Here is a 21,951-nt window from a genome sequence, read left to right on the forward strand (position 1 = left end):
CCTTTTCCAGTAATGTTTTATTGTATCCCACTTTCTTGGAAAACAATAAACACCTCACCTTTGAATACAATGAGAAACGGTGGAAATGCAGTTCTTGATCAACAGACCTAATTAATAAGACCCGACTCATGATAGTTACTTATACAGCACAGTCCTGCCCGAGGTTCGAATTCACACGACCAACCCCTAGGTTGAGAGTTGAGTGCACCTACCGCTGGGCTATTTCCAACCTGTTTCCATGGATTCTGAGGAGTGACGTTAGGCAACCGCGCGAGCTGTAGTCAGTTACGCGCTCGCTCGCTCGACTGTCCAAGCTATCTCCAAACTCTATAAACGCTGAAATCTCTCCAAACTGTAGTAGCCTATACAAACTCTAAAATATTTATCCAAACTCTGAGCAGACTGCGACTCAATTTAAGAAAATAAAAAAAAATTTGACTGGAGCCTGCATGAAGGGTCTATATTGCTGTCAAACCTCGCGGCAAAATCTGAAGCACTTCCCAAATTGGTCACGTGATACAGCCGGGCAGCGAGTTTTCAGACATCATCATTTCCGGCTCCTTCCGTAAATGAAGTAAGCCTCGATATGCGCTTTGCTGAAACGCCCCCTTCATTACTCGACACACACTTTGAAGACTTGGCGTGTCTCGTAACATCAATAATGTTGCCTAAATCAAAAACACCTCCCACCCCGTTTAAGAAACGTTGGACCCAGTAGCCACATAATGTTTTCAACGCCACTGTAATAAGTATTGTGTTAAATTCAGCACCACTCTTATCAGGGTATGCACAAACATTACTACCTGTGGAGGAGTATGTGCAATTCTCCCAAGGACTCAAATAAATGCCTATCAGACAGCAAAACACTTTGGGTGGAACTGATGACAGAGTTTTAATTTTATTTTATTTAATTAGATTTTTTTAAATAAATATTGATAAATGAAAACAAAACCAAAAAAAAGGCTGCCGCAAAAAGGGCACTTTTTTTGGCCTAGGGCGTACGGGCAGGTACTTGACCACCATATAGGGGCACATGCTTGTGTAACGTGATACGGTTTCTATCTTGATATCTTTTTTTAACCATTGTTTCTTCCCGTTTGTCAGGTCTGACAGAAAAAGGAGTTTGGCCATTTGACAAAAATGGAGCTTCACGTGAGATTGCCCATCTTCCCATCAGAGGGGAGGAGGTTGCGGTGAGGCATTAACAAAAAAACACCACGTCACTGTGTATAACGTATGGGAGGTGCTCTAAAGACTGCATTAAATGAGGTTTACATTGGAATCTATTTATTACTATTTACCACTTGACTAATACGTCTTTCCTTTGAATTTACTGTATTAGTAGATTTGTATTTGTTTTTACCATAAATAACCTCTCATACATTGTCAGTCATTCAACAATGTCGGAGTTTACAAAAAATCCACACACATAATAAATCTCTGGACTGTAATTATGGAGAGGCTAATTGAAGTCAGTGACCAAATATTGGTTTAAATCAGGGGTGGTAGGAAGACTGATATGGCTTCGACTGGGGAAAAAAGCTTCCTTGCAATTCCATGTCATTGTAATATATTACAACAATACAGCAATTGCATGATATATTGGAAGAAAACCATCGATGATACATTGCAGTGTATATGTAATAGAATGTAAAAGAAAATTATCTCAAGATTTGATGCTTGTGTAACGATATACTTTGTTTCATTCGTCCTGATAGAAGACGGTGTGTAACGATGCACCAATTGCATGATAACCGATAAATTGGAAAAGATCTGCCATACATGCTGATATCTACAGTATGTCACTAAATAAGGGAAGGTCATACACAAAAAATACTAAAAGAAATACTGCAGTAACTATTGCAAACCGTTTTAACATTTACTGCAACAGCTAGACTGGATATGTTTTGCAGATATCTTTTTGCCTAGTCAAAAAGAACATTACAGGTATCTGTAACTACATTCTTCCTACCCACAATTGGTATGTCCGATATCTGCAACATAATTTTGCCTAGGACAAATGACGTCACTTTTGCCATCTATGGGGTTTCTGATTACAGATATTTACAATTCAGTGGCAGATATGGGCTATGTGAATTAGGGATATCTGAAACGGAATTGTAGATATCTTCAACTCCCGTTTTATATGGCATGCCTTCTTAACATTTTTTTTTTTAAATTGCGATGACGACAGTCTCACGATGCATTGAGGGGGCGATAATTGCCAACCAGCCATAATATGGATATTGACGCCTGCGTAAACTATATGTTTTTGTCCCACCCCTGATTTGGAGATCAATCTCAAAACCTTCTTAGAGTCTACTAATGCATTCTATCACTGTGAAAGTCCTTAAAGGTAGCAAAATAGCACTTGAATGTGTCTGCAGTGACTTGTGCATGCCTTCTGCCTGTGTGTGTGTGTGTGTGTGTGTGTGTGCGTGTGTGTGTGTGTGAGGATTGGTGACAAATTGTAGAGGAAGTTCAGGCTTGTGTTCCTTCCATACTTTTGTTTGTGATTCGGCCTTCATCTTCTTACTGTAAAATAAAGAAAATACTCAGTTTCTCTGTTTCACTCAATATGTTTACCACTAAAAGCAAAGTCAAACTGATATGACTTGATTTCATTATGATTTGTATTGGCTGTGTCCTTTATGTGACAACAATCTCCCATATTTTTCAAATGGCCAACAAAATATGAGTGGGTTCCCGGCTTTTCTTCCGATCTTATAGACTGATCCCTTGTCTGTTTTCCCTATGACAAGTTTGTGTTGCATCAACAGGATTTACACTAGCCTCATTCTACATGTGGCAGTAATCTTTATTATTCATACGTCTAACAGGACATGTTCCTGGCTCGTCCACCAACATTGTAGAATGATCCAGTGTACTGTATATTTCCGTTATTACAAGCCAGTATAGCATCAACATGATTGATACTGGCCATGTCCTACACGTATACATACAGTACATGCATACTTCCAACAAAGGATGAAAGGATTCTGTGTGGTCCACCAATATTATGGAATGTAAATACATTTTCTGATTTCATTGAATTTTTTTATTATAACCACTGTAGCGTCATCATGATTTGTTTGCTTTTGTCGTGTCCTACACGTGACAGAAACATCCTATATTATTCATACATCTAAAGGTACATTTTCCTGGCTGGTACATATAATATTCTATAGACTGTTACCCATTGTCTTCTGGCCGTTTCCTACACGTGACAGCTATCTCCTATACTATTCATATGCCTAACAGGATATGTTCCTGGCTGGTCCACCAACAATATATACTGTGATCCAGTGTCTATTTTCCTTATTACAAGGCAGTGTGGCATTAACATGATTAGTGCTGGTCGTGTCCTCCACGTGACCACAATCTCCTGTGTTCTTCATAACGGGAACATTTGTGAATTCCTGGCTGGTCCACCGATTTTATAGACTGAAATACATTTCTGATTTCCTTATGACAAACCAGTGTAATGTCATCATGCTTTGTTAGAGTTCTCTTCTTCCTTCACATGAAAGTACTGTACCAGACATTCACTTCCTGTAGCTGGGCCAGCACTCTTTGTCGGAGGTACTTTTCGAGACAGTAGATTGCGACAGCTTCCTCGTCTGTGTCAAACTTGTTGGCAAAGAGGTGCCGCTGCTTCACTAGCCACTGTAGGTCGCCCGACCCGTACACGCAAATGCCCCTAATGTGGATGCCCTGGCACGGCGGGTACACGGCGTCAGTGGAGGACTGCTCGCCCTCGTGCCACTGCCACTTGACCAGCTTGGCCAAGGCGTTGACGTCGCTCAGGTCATACTTGGAGCTCGCCCACGTGGAGCCGGGCACGCCGGGCATACGCTGAATGGTTGCCCACAGGAATTCGTCGGGGCTGTACGTGTCCTTGGCCCAGTCTATGAGGGCGAGGATGCGCTGGTCCTCTAGAACGCTACGGACGAAGCCCCGCGTCACCAGGATGTAGGCGTTCCCCGACATGATGGGAAGTTGGAAGGGCGGTGACTCCTTTGCCGTTCCCAACGCCTGACACAAGGGAAAGTCAAATTGTTGCATGTTTTAGTACGACAAACAAAAATGCATGTTGTATTTGTCTTGGTTTTGCCTTCAGTTCATTCAACTTCATTACAATTGAGAGCACATTCTGTATGTCAACAAATTCCCTTGACAGCCCTGCTCATTACAATGTATTCAGTGATAAACAGGTGTTTAATAAATAAAAATGTTGAATGCACGTTAAAAATATATTTTGTTTTTTACAATAAAGTAATTAAAGAATTTAAATAAGATACACTTAATTCAATTAATTCATTAACTAACCAGTTTTATGAAGATTCCATTGTTTTCTTATTTTACTATTTACAACAAATTAAATGATTGAATTAGAATAATAAATAAAAATCAATAAACTCCTTTTAATTCACTAATAGGGATTTAAAGAAATGTTATAAATAATTTATCATTACCTAATTTAGGAAACTAAAACATTGAATGTATATTTTAAAAAATATGATTTTTTAAAATTATATTCACAATAAATCAGTTAACAATTATGAAAAATAAATTAAAAGAAATCTGTCTTAATTTTAATTACCCAATTTTATAGATTATAATTTTTTTTATTTCTTTGTTGTTGATTTAAGTATAGTTGATTTAATAATCAGCAATATAAAATTGTTTCTTAACCTATTTAAATTTCTACAATAAATCAATCAGCCATTTATTTAAAGAGATAAATGAATACAAAAATTTAATACATTAATTTTAATTAACCAATTCTATTAAATTTCTTCAATAGCATTATTCATAAATAATTTTGTTACAGTTAATCCACCGATAATTTAATAAAATGTACAAACCCCAATTCCATTACATTTGGGACTTTGTGTAAAACATAAGTGAAAACAGATTACAATGATTTGCAAATCCTTTTTAATCATGAATGCACTACAAAGACAAGATTTTTAAAAAATTCAAACTGATAAACTTTGTTTTGTTGCAAATATTCACTCATGTTGAATTTGATGCCTGCAACACATTCTAAAAAAAGATGGGACGGGCTTGTTTATCACTTTTCCTTTTCACAACAGTCAATAAGCGTTTTGGAACTGAGGATACAAATTGTTCAAGCTTTGTGATGGACTTATTTCCCATTCTTGTTTGATGTACAACATCAGTTGCTTAGCAGTCTGGGGTCTCCGTTGTCGTATTTTGTGCTTCACAATGTGCCATACATTTTCAATGGTGGACAGGTCTGGACTTCTGGCAGGCCAGTCTAGTCCTCTTTTACTACGAAGCCACGCTGTTGTGACACCTGCAGAATGTGGCTTGGCATTGTCTTGCTGAAATAAACACGGACTACCCTAAAAAAAAGGCATTGCTTGGATGGCAGCATTTGTTGCTCCAAAACCTGTATGCGCCTTTCAGCATTAATGGTGCCTTCATAGAGCACTAACACACCCCCTATACTATCACAGATGCTGGCTTTTGAATTTTGAATCCTCTTCTTCTTTGGCCCAGAGGACACAATGTTAATGATTTCCAAAAATGAAATTGAAATGTGGACTTGTAAAATTAAGCACACTTTTCCACTTGGCATTAGTCCATCTCAGATGAGTTCGGGCCCAGAGAACCCGGCACTGATATATGGCTTCGCTTTGCATGGTAGTTTTAACTTGCATTTGCAGATGTAGCAACGAACTGTGTTATCTGAAAATGGTTTTCTAAAGTGTTCTTTAGCCCACGTGGCAATACCCTTAACAAAATGATGTGGGTTTTTAATGTAGTGCCGCCTGAGTGATCAAAGGACACAGGCATTCAATGATGGTTTTCAGCTTTGCCGCTTACGCGAAGAGATTTCTCCAGATTCTGTGAATCTTTTGATGGTATTACAAACCGTAGATGATGGCATCACTAAATTCCTTGCAATTGTATGTTGAGAAACGTTATTCTTAAACTGTTGGAATATTTGCTCACGCAGTTGTTCACAAAGTAGTGAACCTTGCCCGATCCTTGCTTGTGAACAACTGAGCCTTTCAGGGATGCTACTTTTATACCCAAAAATGACCCTCCTCTGGTTTCAATTTTGTTGTCCCTTGTCAAGCATTTCTGGAATGTGTTGAAGGCATCAAATTCAAAATGAGAGAATATTTGCAAAACAACAACAACAAAAACAACGTTAATCAGTTTGAACATAAAAATAATTTTTGTAGTATATTCAATTGAACATACGCTAAAAAGGATTTGCAAATCATTGTATTATGTTTTTATTCACGTTTTACACAATGGCCCAACTTCATTGGAATAGGGGTTTGTATATGTAAAATAATTTATTGTACTTTTTTTTTTTTGTACTGTATCCAATAAATGAACACATTTCATTTAATGAGATAAATGGTTACAAAAATAAACTACATTTAATTAACCGATTTGAGGGATCAATAGCCAAATTAATACTGCAAATATTACAGGTATAGGTGAATTAGCCTACTATTTGTACAGGTACAATATTACTGCTCTCAAGACTTACCTGGATGTGTCCATCCACTTCGTGGTGAACCCTCTCCACCCTCCACCTCTTCTCCTTGGGTATCTTCTCTGACTCCATGCTGTTGGCGCCGTTGAGCGCCTGCAGTGCCCGCACCATCTCCAGGTTGGTTTTGAGGGGGAAGTCCTGGCCGCAGAGGTTGATGAAGTATCTCCACGCCACGCCGGTGGTCAGCAGCTCGGCCATGCAGTTGAGGTCTGCCTGCACCCGGGACCAGCCGGCGTAGACCACCCTTTCACGCCGGCCAGCCAGGAACACATTAGGGAAGCAAGAGACCACGGCCGAGACTGCAGCTAGGAAAGACGGCGAGGCCTTCAAGTCCACGTGGATGCAGTAGACATTCTGAGGAGCATAGATTGCCCGCAGGAGACGTTCAAAGTTCTGCACCTGCCAAAACAAATGCAGTGGGGAGTAGTTTGACTTTATTGGGTTTATTATATACACTGTTATCTTGACTCACGAGTTGAATTTGCTTTTTGACCAAGCTTGTAACACAATTTACTGGTACGGTTCATCCATTCCGGATTCAGCGCATTGCACATTTTTTTTTCACATTCATATGACCAAAAGAAATGCATGAAAGAAAATGTTAAAAAATAAACTACTTTTATGAAGTGTAATTTCTGTACTTCTAGTGGTGCCTACGTGTTCAGTTTGTTTCGAGACCACGCTTGTAACTCAAAACACGTGTCTCAAATAGTCTTTGATCATTGAAATGAATGGAAATGACATTAATCCATTCGAGAATTTCTGAAAAAAAGTGTATTTTCATGAGGAAAAATAGCATTCGATAATATAGTACTTAATAAAAACAAAGTAATAACCTAATTAAATACAATGCAAAGAATTAAACCATTTTGATCACACTTTGCTTCAATTCAATGGACATGACGCTGCTCCTTCTATTGTATGCGCCTTGGCCACCTGGGGGCAGTATAATAGGCATATTGATATACAGTACATTTAGACAGAGGAGACATCACAACTCCTCTACAATAATACTAGTTGTTCCTCACAGAGTTTTAAGAATATATGCCTGTGAGTATTGTTATATTTGTCTTCTATTATTTCCTTACGGGAGAGTAAATATCAACAAGATAGAGACAAGAGTAAACATACCTTATGATGCACAACCATGGCGTAAGCCAGGGGAAAGTCTTCTTCCTCCTGGCTTAGCGGGAATGTGAGATACTTCCTGCTTGACTTGAACTTCCTGCGGTTTGAGAAACACTTCAAAAAGTATTGGCACAGCTCTCTTGTTTCAATGTTGGTTACACATCTAACTATGATAATTGATAGTGTATTACTACTTTTATTTCCAGGTATTTACATTCCATCTGGACCAGAAGTAAATATCTTTTTATTTGAACCCATGCATTTTTCGTGTCGGAAAAAGTATTGGAAGATGTGATTTACTGGTGTGTTTTCTGTAAATCTGTACAATTCTTCTTCACCTCATTGAGTATTCTGTGATGAGCAGTTGTAGTCAACTTTACAGGATGACCACTCCTAGGGAGAGTAATGACAGTGCTGAAATTTCATCTGCCTACCGACAGATGAACCAAGGTTTTCAGAGATACTTTTGTGACCCCTTTACAGCTTCATCCAAGTTAACAATTCATAAATGTACAGTAGCTAAACTAAGAGCTCTTTTGTGTGAGGCGTAGTTCACATTGGGCAATAATTCTCGACAATAGCAAACTTAAACCTGTTTTCGCATCGGTCGGTTCCACATTAAGGGGCTACACATTAAGAAATACGTTGATGGACTGCCTTAGATGACGTGTTTGGTATTTTTCATAGCCATAAAATTCCTGGTAAGTGAACATAAAAATGTCATAATTTTGACATTTCACAGAGATGTGTTGTTAACAGACGTACTCCCCAGTTGTAAGAAGTTGTGGCCGTGGTGAAAACACGGCCCTCTAAATTTTCAGTTGTCACTCAGATATGTTCGTACATCTAGCATATGCTTACACGTCCCTATCAGCCTCCAGTGGATGGAATATATCACACCGAGTCGTAGCAGAGATTTTCCATGCCGCAACCAAAAGAACTAACCCGCGAGCTGGCTTGCAGAGTGGCTGCAGGGTCGTCGAATTCGCAATATGAGAATCTTTGAGAAAAAGCTTTGTGGATTTGTGAAAGATGTCAAAAGAAGGTCTTCACTAGTGTAAGTAAGTCGCGCAATGTCTCCAAACACGAACGAAAAAGACAGAAACATGGACAGTACTAGAGAGCGGGTTACCGAGGCGTCTGCTCGTTTAGGTGCCTTCTTGTGAGTGAAAGTGGAGTTGGCTGTTTTCGCGTCTTACAACCCCAATTCCAATGAAGTTGGGAGATTGTCCATCCATCCATTTTCTGAGCCGCTTCTCCTCACTAGGGTCACGGGCGTGCTGGAGCCAATCCCAGCTGTCATCGGGCAGGAGGCGGGGTACACCCTGAACTGGTTGCCAGCCAATCGCAGGGCACATACAAACAAACAACCATTCGCACTCACAGTCATGCCTACGGGCAATTTAGAGTCTCCAATTTATGCATGTTTTTGGGATGTCGGAGGAAACCGGAGTGCCCGGAGAAAACCCACGCAGGCACGGGGAGAACATGCAAACTCCACACAGGCGGGGCCGGGGATTGAACCCGGGTCCTCAGAACTGTGAGGCTGACACTCTAACCAGTCGGCCACCGTGCCGCCTATGCAAAGCAAAAGCCATTTATTAACAACACCCAGAAACGCCACCGGCTTCTCTGTGCCCGAGCTCATCTAAGATGGACCGAGGCAAAGTGGAAAAGTGTTCTGTGGTCCGACAAGTCCACATTTCAAATTGTTTTTGGAAATTGTGGACGCCGTGTCCTCCAAGCCAAAGAGGAAAAGAACTATCCGGACTGTTGTGGACGCAAAGTTCAAAAGCCAGCATCTGTGATGGTATGGGGCTGTGTTAGTGCCAATGGCATGGGTCACTTACACATCTGTGAAGACACCATTAACTCTGAAAGGTACATACAGGTTTTGGAGAAACATATGCTGCCATCCAAGCAACGTCTTTTTCATGGACGCCCCTGCTTATTTCAGCAAGACAATGCCAAACCACATTCTGCACGTGTTACAACAGCGTGGCTTCTAGACTGGCCTGCCTGCAGTCCAGACCTGTCTCCCATTGAAAATGTGTGGGGCATTATGAAGCGTAAAATACGACAACGGAAACCCCGGACGGTTGAACAGCTGAAGCTGTACATCAAGCAAGAATGGGAAAGAATTCCACCTACAAAGCTTCAACAATTAGTGTCCTCAGTTCCTAAACGTTTATTGAATGTTGTTAAAAGAAAAGGTGATGTAACACAGTGTTAAACATGACCCTGTCCCAGCTTTTTTGGAACCTGTTGCAGCCATAAATTCTAAGTTAATGATTATTTGCTAAAAACAATAAGGTTTTTCAGTTTGAACATTATATATCTTGTCTTTGTAGTGTATTCAATTAAATATAGGTTGAGCATGATCTGCAAATCATTGTATTCTCTTTTTATTTATGTTTAACACAACGTACCAACTTCATTGGAATTGGCGTTGTACATAAAGGGACTAAAAGTGCATCGGCAGCAGTGTCTCTCCTTGATAACATTCCGGTATTTGCTATAATTAGTGGGAGCCCAGCGATTGTTTTTCTTCAATATGCCGAAGCATTTTTAATGGTTTCGTTTCCTCATTTGCAAGCTTGTCACCAAATGCAACATTTGATGTGCACAAGTGATAAACTTGTATTTCAAGTAGGCCTTGAGGGCTCGCCTTTTTCTGTATCACGTGACCAAGATGAGTGTTTTGACAGAGGCACGGCCAGATGCACCAGATTTCCCAAATAAAACTTCTTTCAAGCTCACACGATAAAATCTTTTTTTGTTCAGTCTCTCTGTGCAGCCTGGTACCAAAGAACCTGCGGCTTGTTAGTCGGAGACCCGTTTGATAGGGCAGGGCAGCTTTAACCAACATCACCAATTTCGTCACTGATTGCACGGCCTTCAAAATCAGTAGTGCTGGCCGATGTACAGTATATCTAAAACTATACTGGCAACGGGAATGTTTCTTTAACCAATCAGATTTAAAATTCGTCTTCACAGGGCCATCTTGATGACATCATCAATTTGTCTGTCCTCTGATTGGATGGTCCAAGCAAAACTTGTTACAGCTAATTTTGACTAGCCAAACACACCATCGCTGTTGAGTATGATGTATTTTATTTTTTATTTTTCTTTTATTAGTTTATTTTTCATTGGATAAATATTGATTCTGAACTGGTCCAGGTCATTCACGGGGCACAGTTGCGTGGTGCTATGTTGCGTTTTTGTGTAGTATCGATGGTTTCTATATTTGCGATGTGATAGTGGTGGTATTAAGAGATTAAGATTTCATGACCAATTTCTGCAGAAATCTAGGTCATTCCAAAGGGTTCACATACTTTTTTTAGTTGTGTAACTAACATGAAAAAAATGGAGAATCAGTCAACAGCAAAACTAAAGCAGTGTAGCCTTGCTGTTCCAGTATTCTTGGATGGGAAGTGTGTATAATATACGAACACTCACCTGCAGTCTTTGCTGGCGTTCACATAAAATTGGTCTGGGACTCTGATGCGCTTGCGGAAATCTTTGCTGACGGTCAACAACTTGGCCTGCTCCAGCGCCTCCCGCTCGCCCCACAAGATGGCCGAGCAGTTGGACAACTTCTCCGGGCTGTCGTCGTACTCGTAGTCCAGCCGGGTGTAGCGGCCGAGGCTGATGGAGGTGGGATTCCAGCCCACCTTGAGACCCCCGTTGATCAGGGAGAGCATACAAATGGCAGCCAGCAGAGCAGCCAGCAGGGCAGCCAGCAGGAAGGGTCGCTTCAGACAGAAGATTTTGCGGTGTCTCATCGTGATCAGTCACTTTGTCGGCTAACAAAACGACATGTACATACGAATAACTATGAAATCCTAAAATAGTGATTTGATCAATTCGTCCCGTGTTTTCACAGTTAAAAAGTCAATATTTTTTTCAAATTTGGATTATACTTTATTTTTATGTTTTTGAAGGTTAGAAAATATTTGAAAATACTCTACACCGTCGTGGTGCCCAAAGTGCTTGACAGAGGCTTACATTCTGCTGCCATGCAAGGCACTGCCAGGCCCACTCCGAGCACTTTAGGGTACAGTGTCTTGCCTAAGGGACACTTCAACAGCAGACAGTCGGTGCTGGGATTCAGACCCTTCAGTCACTGGACCACCAGCTCTACCAACTGATCCACGATCACCCTAATTGTATTATGTATTATTTTCATCCATCCATCCATTTTCTGACCCTCTTTTTCTTCAATATGCCGGAGCATTTTTTTATGGTTTCGTTTCCTCATTTGCAAGCTTGTCACCACATGAAACATTTGACGTGTGCAAATTGCTTGTAGTGATAAACTTGTATTTCAAGTAGGCCTTGAGGGCTCGCTTTTTGTTCTGTATCACGTGACCAAGATGAGTGTTTTGACAGAGGCACGGCCAGATGCACCAGATTTCCCAAATAAAACTTCTTTCAAGCTCACACGATAAAATCTTTTTTTGTTCAGTCTCTCTCTGCAGCCTGGTACCAAAGAACCTGCGGCTTGTTAGTCGGAGACCCGTTTGATAGGGCAGGGCAGCTTTAACCAACATCACCAATTTCGTCACTGATTGCACGGCCTTCAAAATCAGTAGTGCTGGCCGATGTACAGTATATCTGATATACTTGTGATATATCACAAGGGTGGCAAGTATATATCTTCGGGCAGAAGGCGGGGTACACCCTGAACTGATTGCCAGCCAATCGCAGGGCACACATAAACGAACAACCATTCGCACTCACATTCACATCTACAGGTAATTTAGAGTCTTCTATCAACCTGTCATGCATGTTTTTGGGATGTGGGAGGAAACCGGAGTGCCCGGAGAAAACCCACGCAAGCACGGGGAGAACATGCAAACTCCACACAAGCGGGGCCGGGGATTGAACCCGGGTCCTCAGAACTGTGAGGCAGACACTTTAACCAGTCGACCACCGTGCCACCATATTATTTTCAATACAACATTTTAATTTGAAAATATTGTATTAACCCTCTTGCTATGTCGTGGATCAAGTTCATCAAGACAAATACATTTATTTTGTTCCTTTTATTTATCTTTAAATAACATGGAAACACATTTAAATAACATTTATATTTATCTAATTCTTACAAATATCTTTACAATTGGTGTAAAAAAAACGATACTAAATTATATACTTTATTCATGTTATATATGTATTTATATAAATATATTTGAGCAAGACACTGATACCCCGAAATGCTCCCCGGGTGCTTCAGCTGCCCCCTGCTCCAGTGTGTTCCACTAACATGTGTATGTGTTCACTGTGATGGGTAAAATGCAAAGAACAAATTTTGTGTGCATGCATGCATGTTCTTAACAATAAAGGTGATTCTTCTTCTTTATATAGACCGCATATCTTTTAATTTCATATTTTTCCAGTGATTAAAAATATCTATATATTTTTTTAGTCTCCTGTTATGTTGTGGTCGATTTAGCTGTTTTATATCTAGAAAAATAAGAGTTCAGCTTCTGCCGGCCTCATTTTGTTCCTTTTATATGTAAAACTACTACATTATACAATGTATTCATATTATATATGTATTTATATAAATATAGACTATATTTATTTTCATATTTTTTCAATGATTAAAAATATCTAAACATTTTTTTTTAGTCTCCTGTTATGTTGTGGTCGATTTAGCTGTTTTAAATCTAGAAAATAAGAGTTCAGCTTCTGCTGGCCTCATTTTGTTCCTTTTATATGTATATATTTTTTCATTATTTTTAAAATATTCTTTACAAATATCTTTACATTTTGGTCTAAAAAACTAAACTACTACATTATACAATGTATTTATATTATATATGAATTTATATAAATATAGACTATATTTTTTTCATATTTTCCAATGATTAAAAATCTATACATTTTTTTTGTTTCCTGTTGTGGTCGATTTAGCTGCTTTAAATCTAGAAAAATAAGAGTTCAACTTCTGCTGGCCTTATTTTGTTCGTTTTTTATGTAAATATTTTTTCAAACAATAAACGTGCAATAACAAAATTGCAATAACATTTGTAAGTATGGAATCTAATTCTTAATTAATTATTAATTATTATTCCGAAATCTAACTATTCAAAAATTCACACATTTTTCTTTTTAAAATAAATTACAGTGTATCATTAAATTTAGAAATGTATCTCTGTGTATTGAAGTTATACAGGAACATAACACAGATTTAAAAAAAAAAAAAAAAAAAAAAAAAAAAAAAAAAAAAAAAACTGCTGGCCTTTTTAAAAAAATATAAATGATCTAGCGGCACGGTGATCGACTGGTTAGAGCGTCTGCCTCACAGATCTGAGGACCGGGGTTCAACCCCCAGCCCCGCCTGTGTGGAGTTTGATCATTCCAAATATGCAGACAAGCCCAAACAACAAAGTCAAACATAGGGTAAATAATTGAACTGATTGTTAGTGGGAGTGCTGTCAAAAAGAAAATAAATACATAAGAAAGATAGTATCCTGGCCTTATTTATGATCGTTTAGGAAGTAATTATTAAGAAGCGCTTATGATTGTTATTTGGAAGGCTTTTGATGTTTTCCCCCTCATTTCTCTTAGTCCTATATAAGTTCAAGTTCAGTCAAAGATGTATTATCATCAAGTAAGTGCAAGATGGGAAAGGAATCATTTAACCATTATTTTATTTTGTCATTTTGAATATAATACACAAGCTTATGGAATCACAGCTCGGATCAAATAAGTGCCTCCAACTCCACAACTGAGAAGATGTGGTTACATAAGTGTGCACACCCTCTTACAACTGAGGATGTGGCTGTTTTCAGAATTAACCAATCACATTCAAACTTATGTTAAATAGGAGTCTGCACCAAACTTCCACCATTTAAAGTGCCTGATTAATCCCAAATGAAGTTCTGATGTTCTAGTAAGCATTTCTTTTTTTTTTTCTTTTTTTGCTTTGTAGCAGAAGCCTGAAGGTTTTGTACTAACACTGACTGCTATTTGGAACTGTTCATAATTCCCTTCACCTTGACAAAGGCCCAAATTCCAGCTGAAAGGGACTAAGCCATTTCTGTGTTTTTTTTAAATACATTAAATATTTTTGGAGTGTTGAAAATGTGTAAAGACTGAGAACAATTTAGGACTGAATTGTTGAGATTTTTGGGCCAAGCCCAAGTACAGTATGTACCGTAATTTCTCGTGCATAATGCATACCCATGTATAATACGCACCCCTAAAGTTGACCTCCGGAAAACCCTCCTACCTATGTGTAATGCATTTTTACAATCCATGATTTTGCGTCTACCCACATGATCAAAACATGAAATATCTGAATTTTTTTAAAACAATAATTCTAAAGTTCATAATACTTGTTTTTTATTTACTTACTCTTATTTTGAAATCCACAGCCCTACTTTTATTTAGTAAATTAGAAAATACACAGTTGTGCTCATATGTTTGATTACCCAGGCAGAATTTGTAAGATGGGTACAATTCTTTAAAGAAAACATGAAGGACCAGGCGAACCACCTTTTATTTTATTTTAATGGGATTCAAATTAAACAGTCAAGCATTTCAGAAAATCATAAAAAAAAACATAACCATAAAGAAATTAATGATGGTTGTTGTTCAGTCATCAGTCATGTTTAAAAAAAACAATATTTCACAAATTCTGCCAGGGTATGTAAATTTATGTGCACAACTGTACATATATGCAGTCATACGTACCCTTGTCATATTGGAATGAAAGTGTAGGCGACACCTTTTTTATAACCACTAGGAGGCGGTGGCATATTAGAATGAAAGTGTATACCTTTCTCATAACTTCTAAGTGGCGGTGGCATTTTGGAATGAAAGTGTACAGCTTTTTCATAACCACTAGATGGCGGCATACATTTATAAAATGTGAAAGTTTTTTTCCATTTGCACCTATACCTATGTATAATGCGCACTATTGACTTTTGACAATTTTGGGGGGTGGGGAATTGTGCATTATACACGAGAAATTACGGTACTTTTTTTTTTTTTTTTTTTTTTACTGTAACCCTCGGCTATTTAAGTACTGAGCATCTTCATTTCATCTGTGGGTAATCGGTGAAATCGTGAGTTACTTAGCAAAAAATAACCTGGCCCATTTCTACCATTGTAGTGCAGTTAGCCATCCAGTTATGCCTAAAATCTTAAAATCCTGCCTGAAGTGTGGAGCACAGCAATGGTGAACTCGGTCTGCAAGCCAGTAGCTCGTAAGTTAAGGCTTCCATCTTGCCACCCTCCCCCATTGCCCAGATGTATGACGAAGACAGAAAATTGTTGTCACGTGTACTAAACAGCCAGTACAACCAGAAATTCTTGGGGCACCTTCACTGTTCCTGTCAGCCTCTTTGCAACCTCTCTGACCAGTTTTTATCTCATCTTTTAATACATTTTGGAGGGATGTGCAGTTCTTGCTAATGTCACTGTTATGCCATATTTTCTTCACTTGATGATGACGGTCTTCACTGTGTTCCATGATGCCATGGAAATTCTTTTGCACGCTTCTAATGACTGATACATTTGAACAATGAGATCCCTCTGATGCTATGGAACCTCATTCCAGTTATAAGAGTGGGCACACTTGTGCAACCACATTATCTCAGCTGTTTAATTTTATTTCCCTTGGAAAGTTTTTATTCTTATTGAGTTGCACAGAGATTGAAACAATGATTTAGCTTGGTTTCATTTGTGATATCATAAAAACCTGGCATTTCTCTCTCTCTCTCTCCCTCTCACTCTCTCTCTCTCTCTCTCTCTCTCTCTATATATATATATATATAAGTAGCACATTAAATTACATAGAAAGTACAAACTAAATAAATGAAAAAAATTGAACACCAAATTGCATAATGTTTAAATATCAGACGAGGCTTACAAAAAATTACAAACTAAATTAATTAACATAAAAAGTAACTTTAAACTTCAGTTAAGGACAGGACATTACCATTAAATTACATATAAATTTAATTGATAAACAATTGATGCAAAATAAAGTTTGATTATAAAAAATGGATGAATAGTACATACTTTTTTTTCCCCAAGCGTAAATGTGTGTTTTTTTAAAAATGAATAAATAAGTCTTACCTGTGTGTCTTTCTGCTAAGATTCTGTTTCTAACCGCTTGCCTTCAGTTTTGATCCCTTTCAACACTGATGTCAATGACAAACACTTCCTGTCATTTTTTTTCAAAATAAAGTCACACACTGAGGCTACCTTTCTTTTTTATGTAGTTTGTCTTCTTGTTGCTATATATATATTTACCTTGTAACAGTGAAGTGTGATATTTGTTATAAAAAACAACATGGTTTTAATTATATAATTATTTAATAATCCATACAATATTTTGTCATTTGAATTAATTTACAGGCGGCACGATGGACGACTGGTTAGAGCGTCTGCCTCACAGTTCTGAGGACCGGGGTTCAAATCCCGGCCCCGCCTGTGTGGAGTTTGCATGTTCTTCCCGTGCCTGCGTGGGTTTTCTCCGGGCACTCCGGTTTCCTCCCACATCCCCAAAACATGTAGGGTAGGTTAATTCATGACTCTAAATTGCCCGTAGGTGTGAATGTGAGTGTGATTGGTTGTTTGTTTGTATGTGCCCTGCAATAGGCTGGCAACCAGTTCAGGGTGTACCCCGCCTCCTGCCCGATGACAGCTGGGATAGGCTCCAGCACGCCCGCGACCCTATTGAGGAGAAGCGGCTCAGAAAATGGATGGATGGATGAATTAATTTACATGTAATTATTTTCAATGATACTTTTATTTTTTGCATTACTTTGAAAAGTAATTGGATAATAGATAGTTTGCTTATGGAGGCACGGTGGTAGACGGACGGTTAGAGCGTCCCTCTCACAGTTCTGAGGACCGGGGTTCAAATCCCGGCCCCGCCTGTGTGGAGTTTGCATGTTCTTCCCGTGCCTGCGTGGGTTTTCTCCGGGCACTCCGGTTTCCTCCCACATCCCCAAAACATGTAGGGTAGGTTAATTCATGACTCTAAATTGCCCGTAGGTGTGAATGTGAGTGTGATTGGTTGTTTGTTTGTATGTGCCCTGCAATAGGCTGGCAACCAGTTCAGGGTGTACTCCGCCTCCTGCCCGATGATAGCTGGGATAGGCTCCAGCACGCCCGCGACCCTAGTGAGGAGAAGCGGCTCAGAAAATGGATGGTTGGATGGTGGATGACTGGTTAGCACATTGAAGTTCTGAGGACCTGGTTCAGATCTGGCCTCACCTGTGTGGAGTTTGCATGTTCTCTCCGTGCCTGTTTGGGTTTTCTGCAGGTAGTCCAGTTTCCTCCCACATGCCCTCACAAGGGTCGCGGGTGTGCTGGAGCCTATCCCAGCTATTTTCGGGCGAGAGATGGTGTACACCCTGAACTGGTCGCCAGCCAATCGCAGGTATTATTATTGTTATTATTATTATTATAATAATTATTACTCTAAATAAATAAACAGAAAGTCTAGACTTAGTCCCACTCCTTTTTTGAACATAGAAATCTAGAATTAAGCATTTCATTGTCTATTGTTGATTCTTCCTTTCAATTTAGTTCTATTTTCTTCCTTTTAGTTTAGTTCTATTTTCCTCTTCAAAATAAAAGTTCAAACCAATACTCTGGTTTAACTCTCAGAAGGGAATAACAATATTTGCTTTGCTGTACATACGGCATAATATGTATAAATGCATTTCCACCACACAGAATCAGACCACACATGGAGGGACTTCATTTTCGGACCATATGCTAGTTGGTACATTCCATATATTGCTATGGCATTAGGACAGAAAATTCTAACCAGAGCAGAAAACCATAATTTCATTGGTTTGTTTTTCATGCTTTTCCAAGTGCTGGAAATGCCCGCTTGTTGTCTCTGTGCTTGTGCTGAATGTTTTTGTTTTCATGCGATCCAACATCTCGAGGAAAATCCCCACAATTACACATCAAAGGGCCACGAACCACGCCACTGAGCATGGTGCAAAAAAAAAACCAAAAACCAAAAATAAAGTTTATACTCACTAACCCTCCTCACAACATGTCGGTAAAAATTCATTTTAAGTCGCAAATATATGAGCAGATTTTCGGGTACACAGATGTGGAAACTTTCAGTAGATATTGGGTGAACACCATCCCTGCTCTCTTAAAATAAAATGACACCTATACATAACTTGTTCTCTTAACCTTCAAAGACCAACACACGTATGCTTTTGTGGCAACCTGTGCAAACTCTTGGGCCTGTTTCAAGCTCCCTCTTCCACGATGTGACCACTGCACAATAGAAAAATAAATAAATGCAAAATGCACCATGCATACTATTTCAGAATTTCCACTGTTACCACTATTTTCCTAAACTTGATATCCACAGTTTCTTGCATGATTCTTTTGGTGTGTTCCTACTTATTGGTAAGCAGAGACGCTGCTATTATTGTTTAAAGTCCTCAAAAAATGGATAGTCATTTCCCGATGAAGCCTAAATGACTGGGTGTGGTAGATGATCTATTGCAGTAGGCACATACATAGCAAGTCATTTTTGTATCAAATCCGTAATACTACTGTGGATGCCGTGTCAGACGTGGCAGTGCAGACGTGACTGAAAATGCTCATGACTTCAAGCAAAGAACAATGAAAAAAAAATCTGATATTTCAAAATGAGAGACATCCTGCAAATGTTTGGCTTGAACACAATGTCCCAGACTATTATCCAAAAGTGGTCATTGTCATTGTCATGGCTAAGAATAGTCTTTTGCATGCACAGTATCTTTGTTCATTCAGCAGCAACATTTGCCTGCGTAGTAAAAATGTCTTTTCGAGGGTCTTAAAAGTTTATCGACACAGTGAACATTCATGGGATCCAAACCGAAAATGTCTAAACTTCATCAAAGTCTCATTCGTGGTACATTTCACCCAGAGCTACAAAAATCGGCTCACGCCTGTATCGACCCCAGACGTACAAAAACTTCAAAGACACGAATATCCTAAACCCAACAAGAAGTCACCTGTGACCTCGTAAATGTACAGTTGAACCTTTTACGCACGCTTGCAGATGGCATACTTCCAGTTCATCAAAGAGCTATTGGTGGTACGTCACACCTACACCCACCAAACGTGGAAGGTACGTGTATTACCCCGACACCTACAAAATTGTAATTACAACTCCCAAAAAAATAAAAATATACTAAGTTCAACAGAAAGTGTCCTAGGACCTTTTAAACGCACACTTCTGGAAAATTTACAGGTGTCACACTTGCAAATTTGTCCTACAGGTTGACTTCAAACTTGGTCAGTACCATCGCAACGCGGGGGGGGGGTGAACTACAGCCTGGGGGCTATTTGCAGCCCATCGTCCATTCTTGTGCGGCCCGCTTTTACTCAATATAACCATTGACATGGCTTTGCACTTCTCCAACAGCATTGGTGTCCAACCTACGGCCCGGGGGCCATTTGTAGTCCGTCCTCCATTTATGTGTGGCCACTGTTACAGTGCAGGAGTCCAGACTGCGCCTCAATGGTAGCATTTCAGTAGTGTCCAACCTCCGGCCTGGGGGCCATTTCTGGACCTTACTCCATCGTGCCAATACTCCAAAGTGCCAGGACCTCAAACTGCCAGTACCCCAACGGGGCCGGGCTGCGATGGCCCGATTATAGCTGCTTGCAGCTCCATTTGTCATTGTTTTTCGGAAGATACATGCTCCAACATGACTATTGACAATGATAAGACAACCAGGTCTTTATTGTGTAACATGTAACAGTGAAACACGACAGCCACTCACTAAGCAAGCCGTCGTAGAAACAACCAGAGGTGTGGACACGAGTCACAACACTTGGAATCGAGTCAGTTTTGAATCATGAATTTGATGACTTTAGACTCAACTTGACAATGTATTAAAAGACTTGCAACTCGACTTGGACTTGAACAGCAGTGACTCGTGACTTCACTTGGACTTGGACCTACTGACTATTTTGATCAGGGACCAAGATACCTAAACTCTGCAGCATTCTCTTTCTGGAGTTATCCAGTATATGCAACTTACTGATTTACGGCAGAAAACATGATAGGTGACACCATAAAACTGAATGTCTTAATGATGATATTTTACTGTCCCACACCATTGTTGCGAATGTTTCGTCAGTTCTTGTTCTTTTTTGTTACATTTGCAGCCGTATTGGCCACTCTGTGGGAGAGGAATTGACCAAGAGATCATTCTTTCACACACTACCGAAAGTAATGGTTTCATTAAAAAAAAAAGAAAACAGTACAACCTAAATCAACAATAAATGTCACAGCTAAATAAGGTATACATTCCAAGAACCCCTGTTCACATACAGTACACAGAAACGACAACGACATTTAACGTAACAATAAGGACGATAATTAGTGCGGGAAAAAAAATCAACATTGCATTGTGGGAATCGCGCGGTATTCTTTTTTTTTGTTTTTTCCCTTAGCATTAGCAGCGGTATTTGAGAGCGATCATGCAAATAGTTACACGGCGGGCTGGCCGTGCGCTGTCTGGGCTTCCTGTACATTACAGTCTGGTTTAGTCAGTGTGATGTTCTCAAGACTCAGTCTTGGACTATATTTCTTTTTACATTAATTTTATTTACCAATCGATCAGCACACAGTGAGCATCTATTTGACATGAAACTAAATTTTTCTTCGCATCCTTTTCTACGCCTCTTTTTGAAGTAATATTTTTACATTGTCCCCCCTCGTGTTCAGACTGAGATAAAATTGGATAAAATTGAAGCTTTATAATACGATGACAAACTTGTGCTCCTCTTTTTTTAAATGAATGCCTTGTTTTTGATACTTGCAATAAATGCCAAGTTTAAACCGAAATCGATTTATATTTGTGTTTGAAATTGTCTCATTAGGAATGTTTGTAGACAATAAAATGCAGTTTTCTGCTCTATGCACAATGGGAATTTAAGAATACTGTTGATTATCTAAAAGAGGAAACCAATTGTTCATTATTAAGTGAAATGTCTCATTTTCTCTTGTGTATTCACAATTGCTCTTTAACCAAGCAAAAATATATTTTATCCTTGTACTTCATCATTCCGATATATTGCCAGCAGAATACAGAACAGATTACTAATTGCAGCAATACTGGATGCAAATTCTTGTTTGTGACAGGTCTGTTTAATGTCACTTCAGAAATAAAGTCTCGGCCGAAGATAGCTGGGATAGGCTTCAGCACGCCCGCAACCCTAGTGAGGAGAAGTAGTACGGAAAATGGATGGATGGATGGTAAAACGACTCTAAAGGACCCGAA

The 21,951-nt window shown here is 39.2% G+C and overlaps 2 protein-coding genes across 7 annotated transcripts in view; one reads left to right on the plus strand and one right to left on the minus strand.

The window, feature by feature from the left end:
- Window positions 1-2,561, plus strand: part of LOC133474957 (uncharacterized) — a 60,726-nt gene extending 58,165 nt beyond the window's left edge. For all 6 annotated transcript variants that reach the window (XM_061767163.1, XM_061767165.1, XM_061767164.1 and 3 more), the window contains one exon: window positions 1,105-2,561. In XM_061767163.1, coding sequence (XP_061623147.1) covers window positions 1,105-1,110 — 6 coding nt within the window. In that variant the 3' untranslated portion in view covers window positions 1,111-2,561. The remainder of the gene's footprint in view (window positions 1-1,104) is intronic.
- A 592-nt stretch (window positions 2,562-3,153) lies between these two features.
- Window positions 3,154-16,887, minus strand: LOC133474958 (beta-1,3-galactosyl-O-glycosyl-glycoprotein beta-1,6-N-acetylglucosaminyltransferase-like). Its single transcript, XM_061767172.1, has 5 exons — window positions 16,769-16,887; window positions 11,132-11,478; window positions 7,676-7,769; window positions 6,539-6,943; window positions 3,154-4,035 (listed from the first exon to the last, which is right to left on the minus strand). The coding sequence occupies exons 2-5, from the start codon at window positions 11,455-11,457 to the stop codon at window positions 3,520-3,522; spliced, it is 1,341 nt and encodes a 446-aa protein (XP_061623156.1). The 5' UTR covers window positions 11,458-11,478; window positions 16,769-16,887; the 3' UTR covers window positions 3,154-3,519.
- Window positions 16,888-21,951: the final 5,064 nt, after the last annotated feature.

This window comes from Phyllopteryx taeniolatus, chromosome 3 (assembly GCF_024500385.1).
Source record: "Phyllopteryx taeniolatus isolate TA_2022b chromosome 3, UOR_Ptae_1.2, whole genome shotgun sequence".
Lineage (NCBI taxonomy): Eukaryota > Metazoa > Chordata > Actinopteri > Syngnathiformes > Syngnathidae > Phyllopteryx > Phyllopteryx taeniolatus.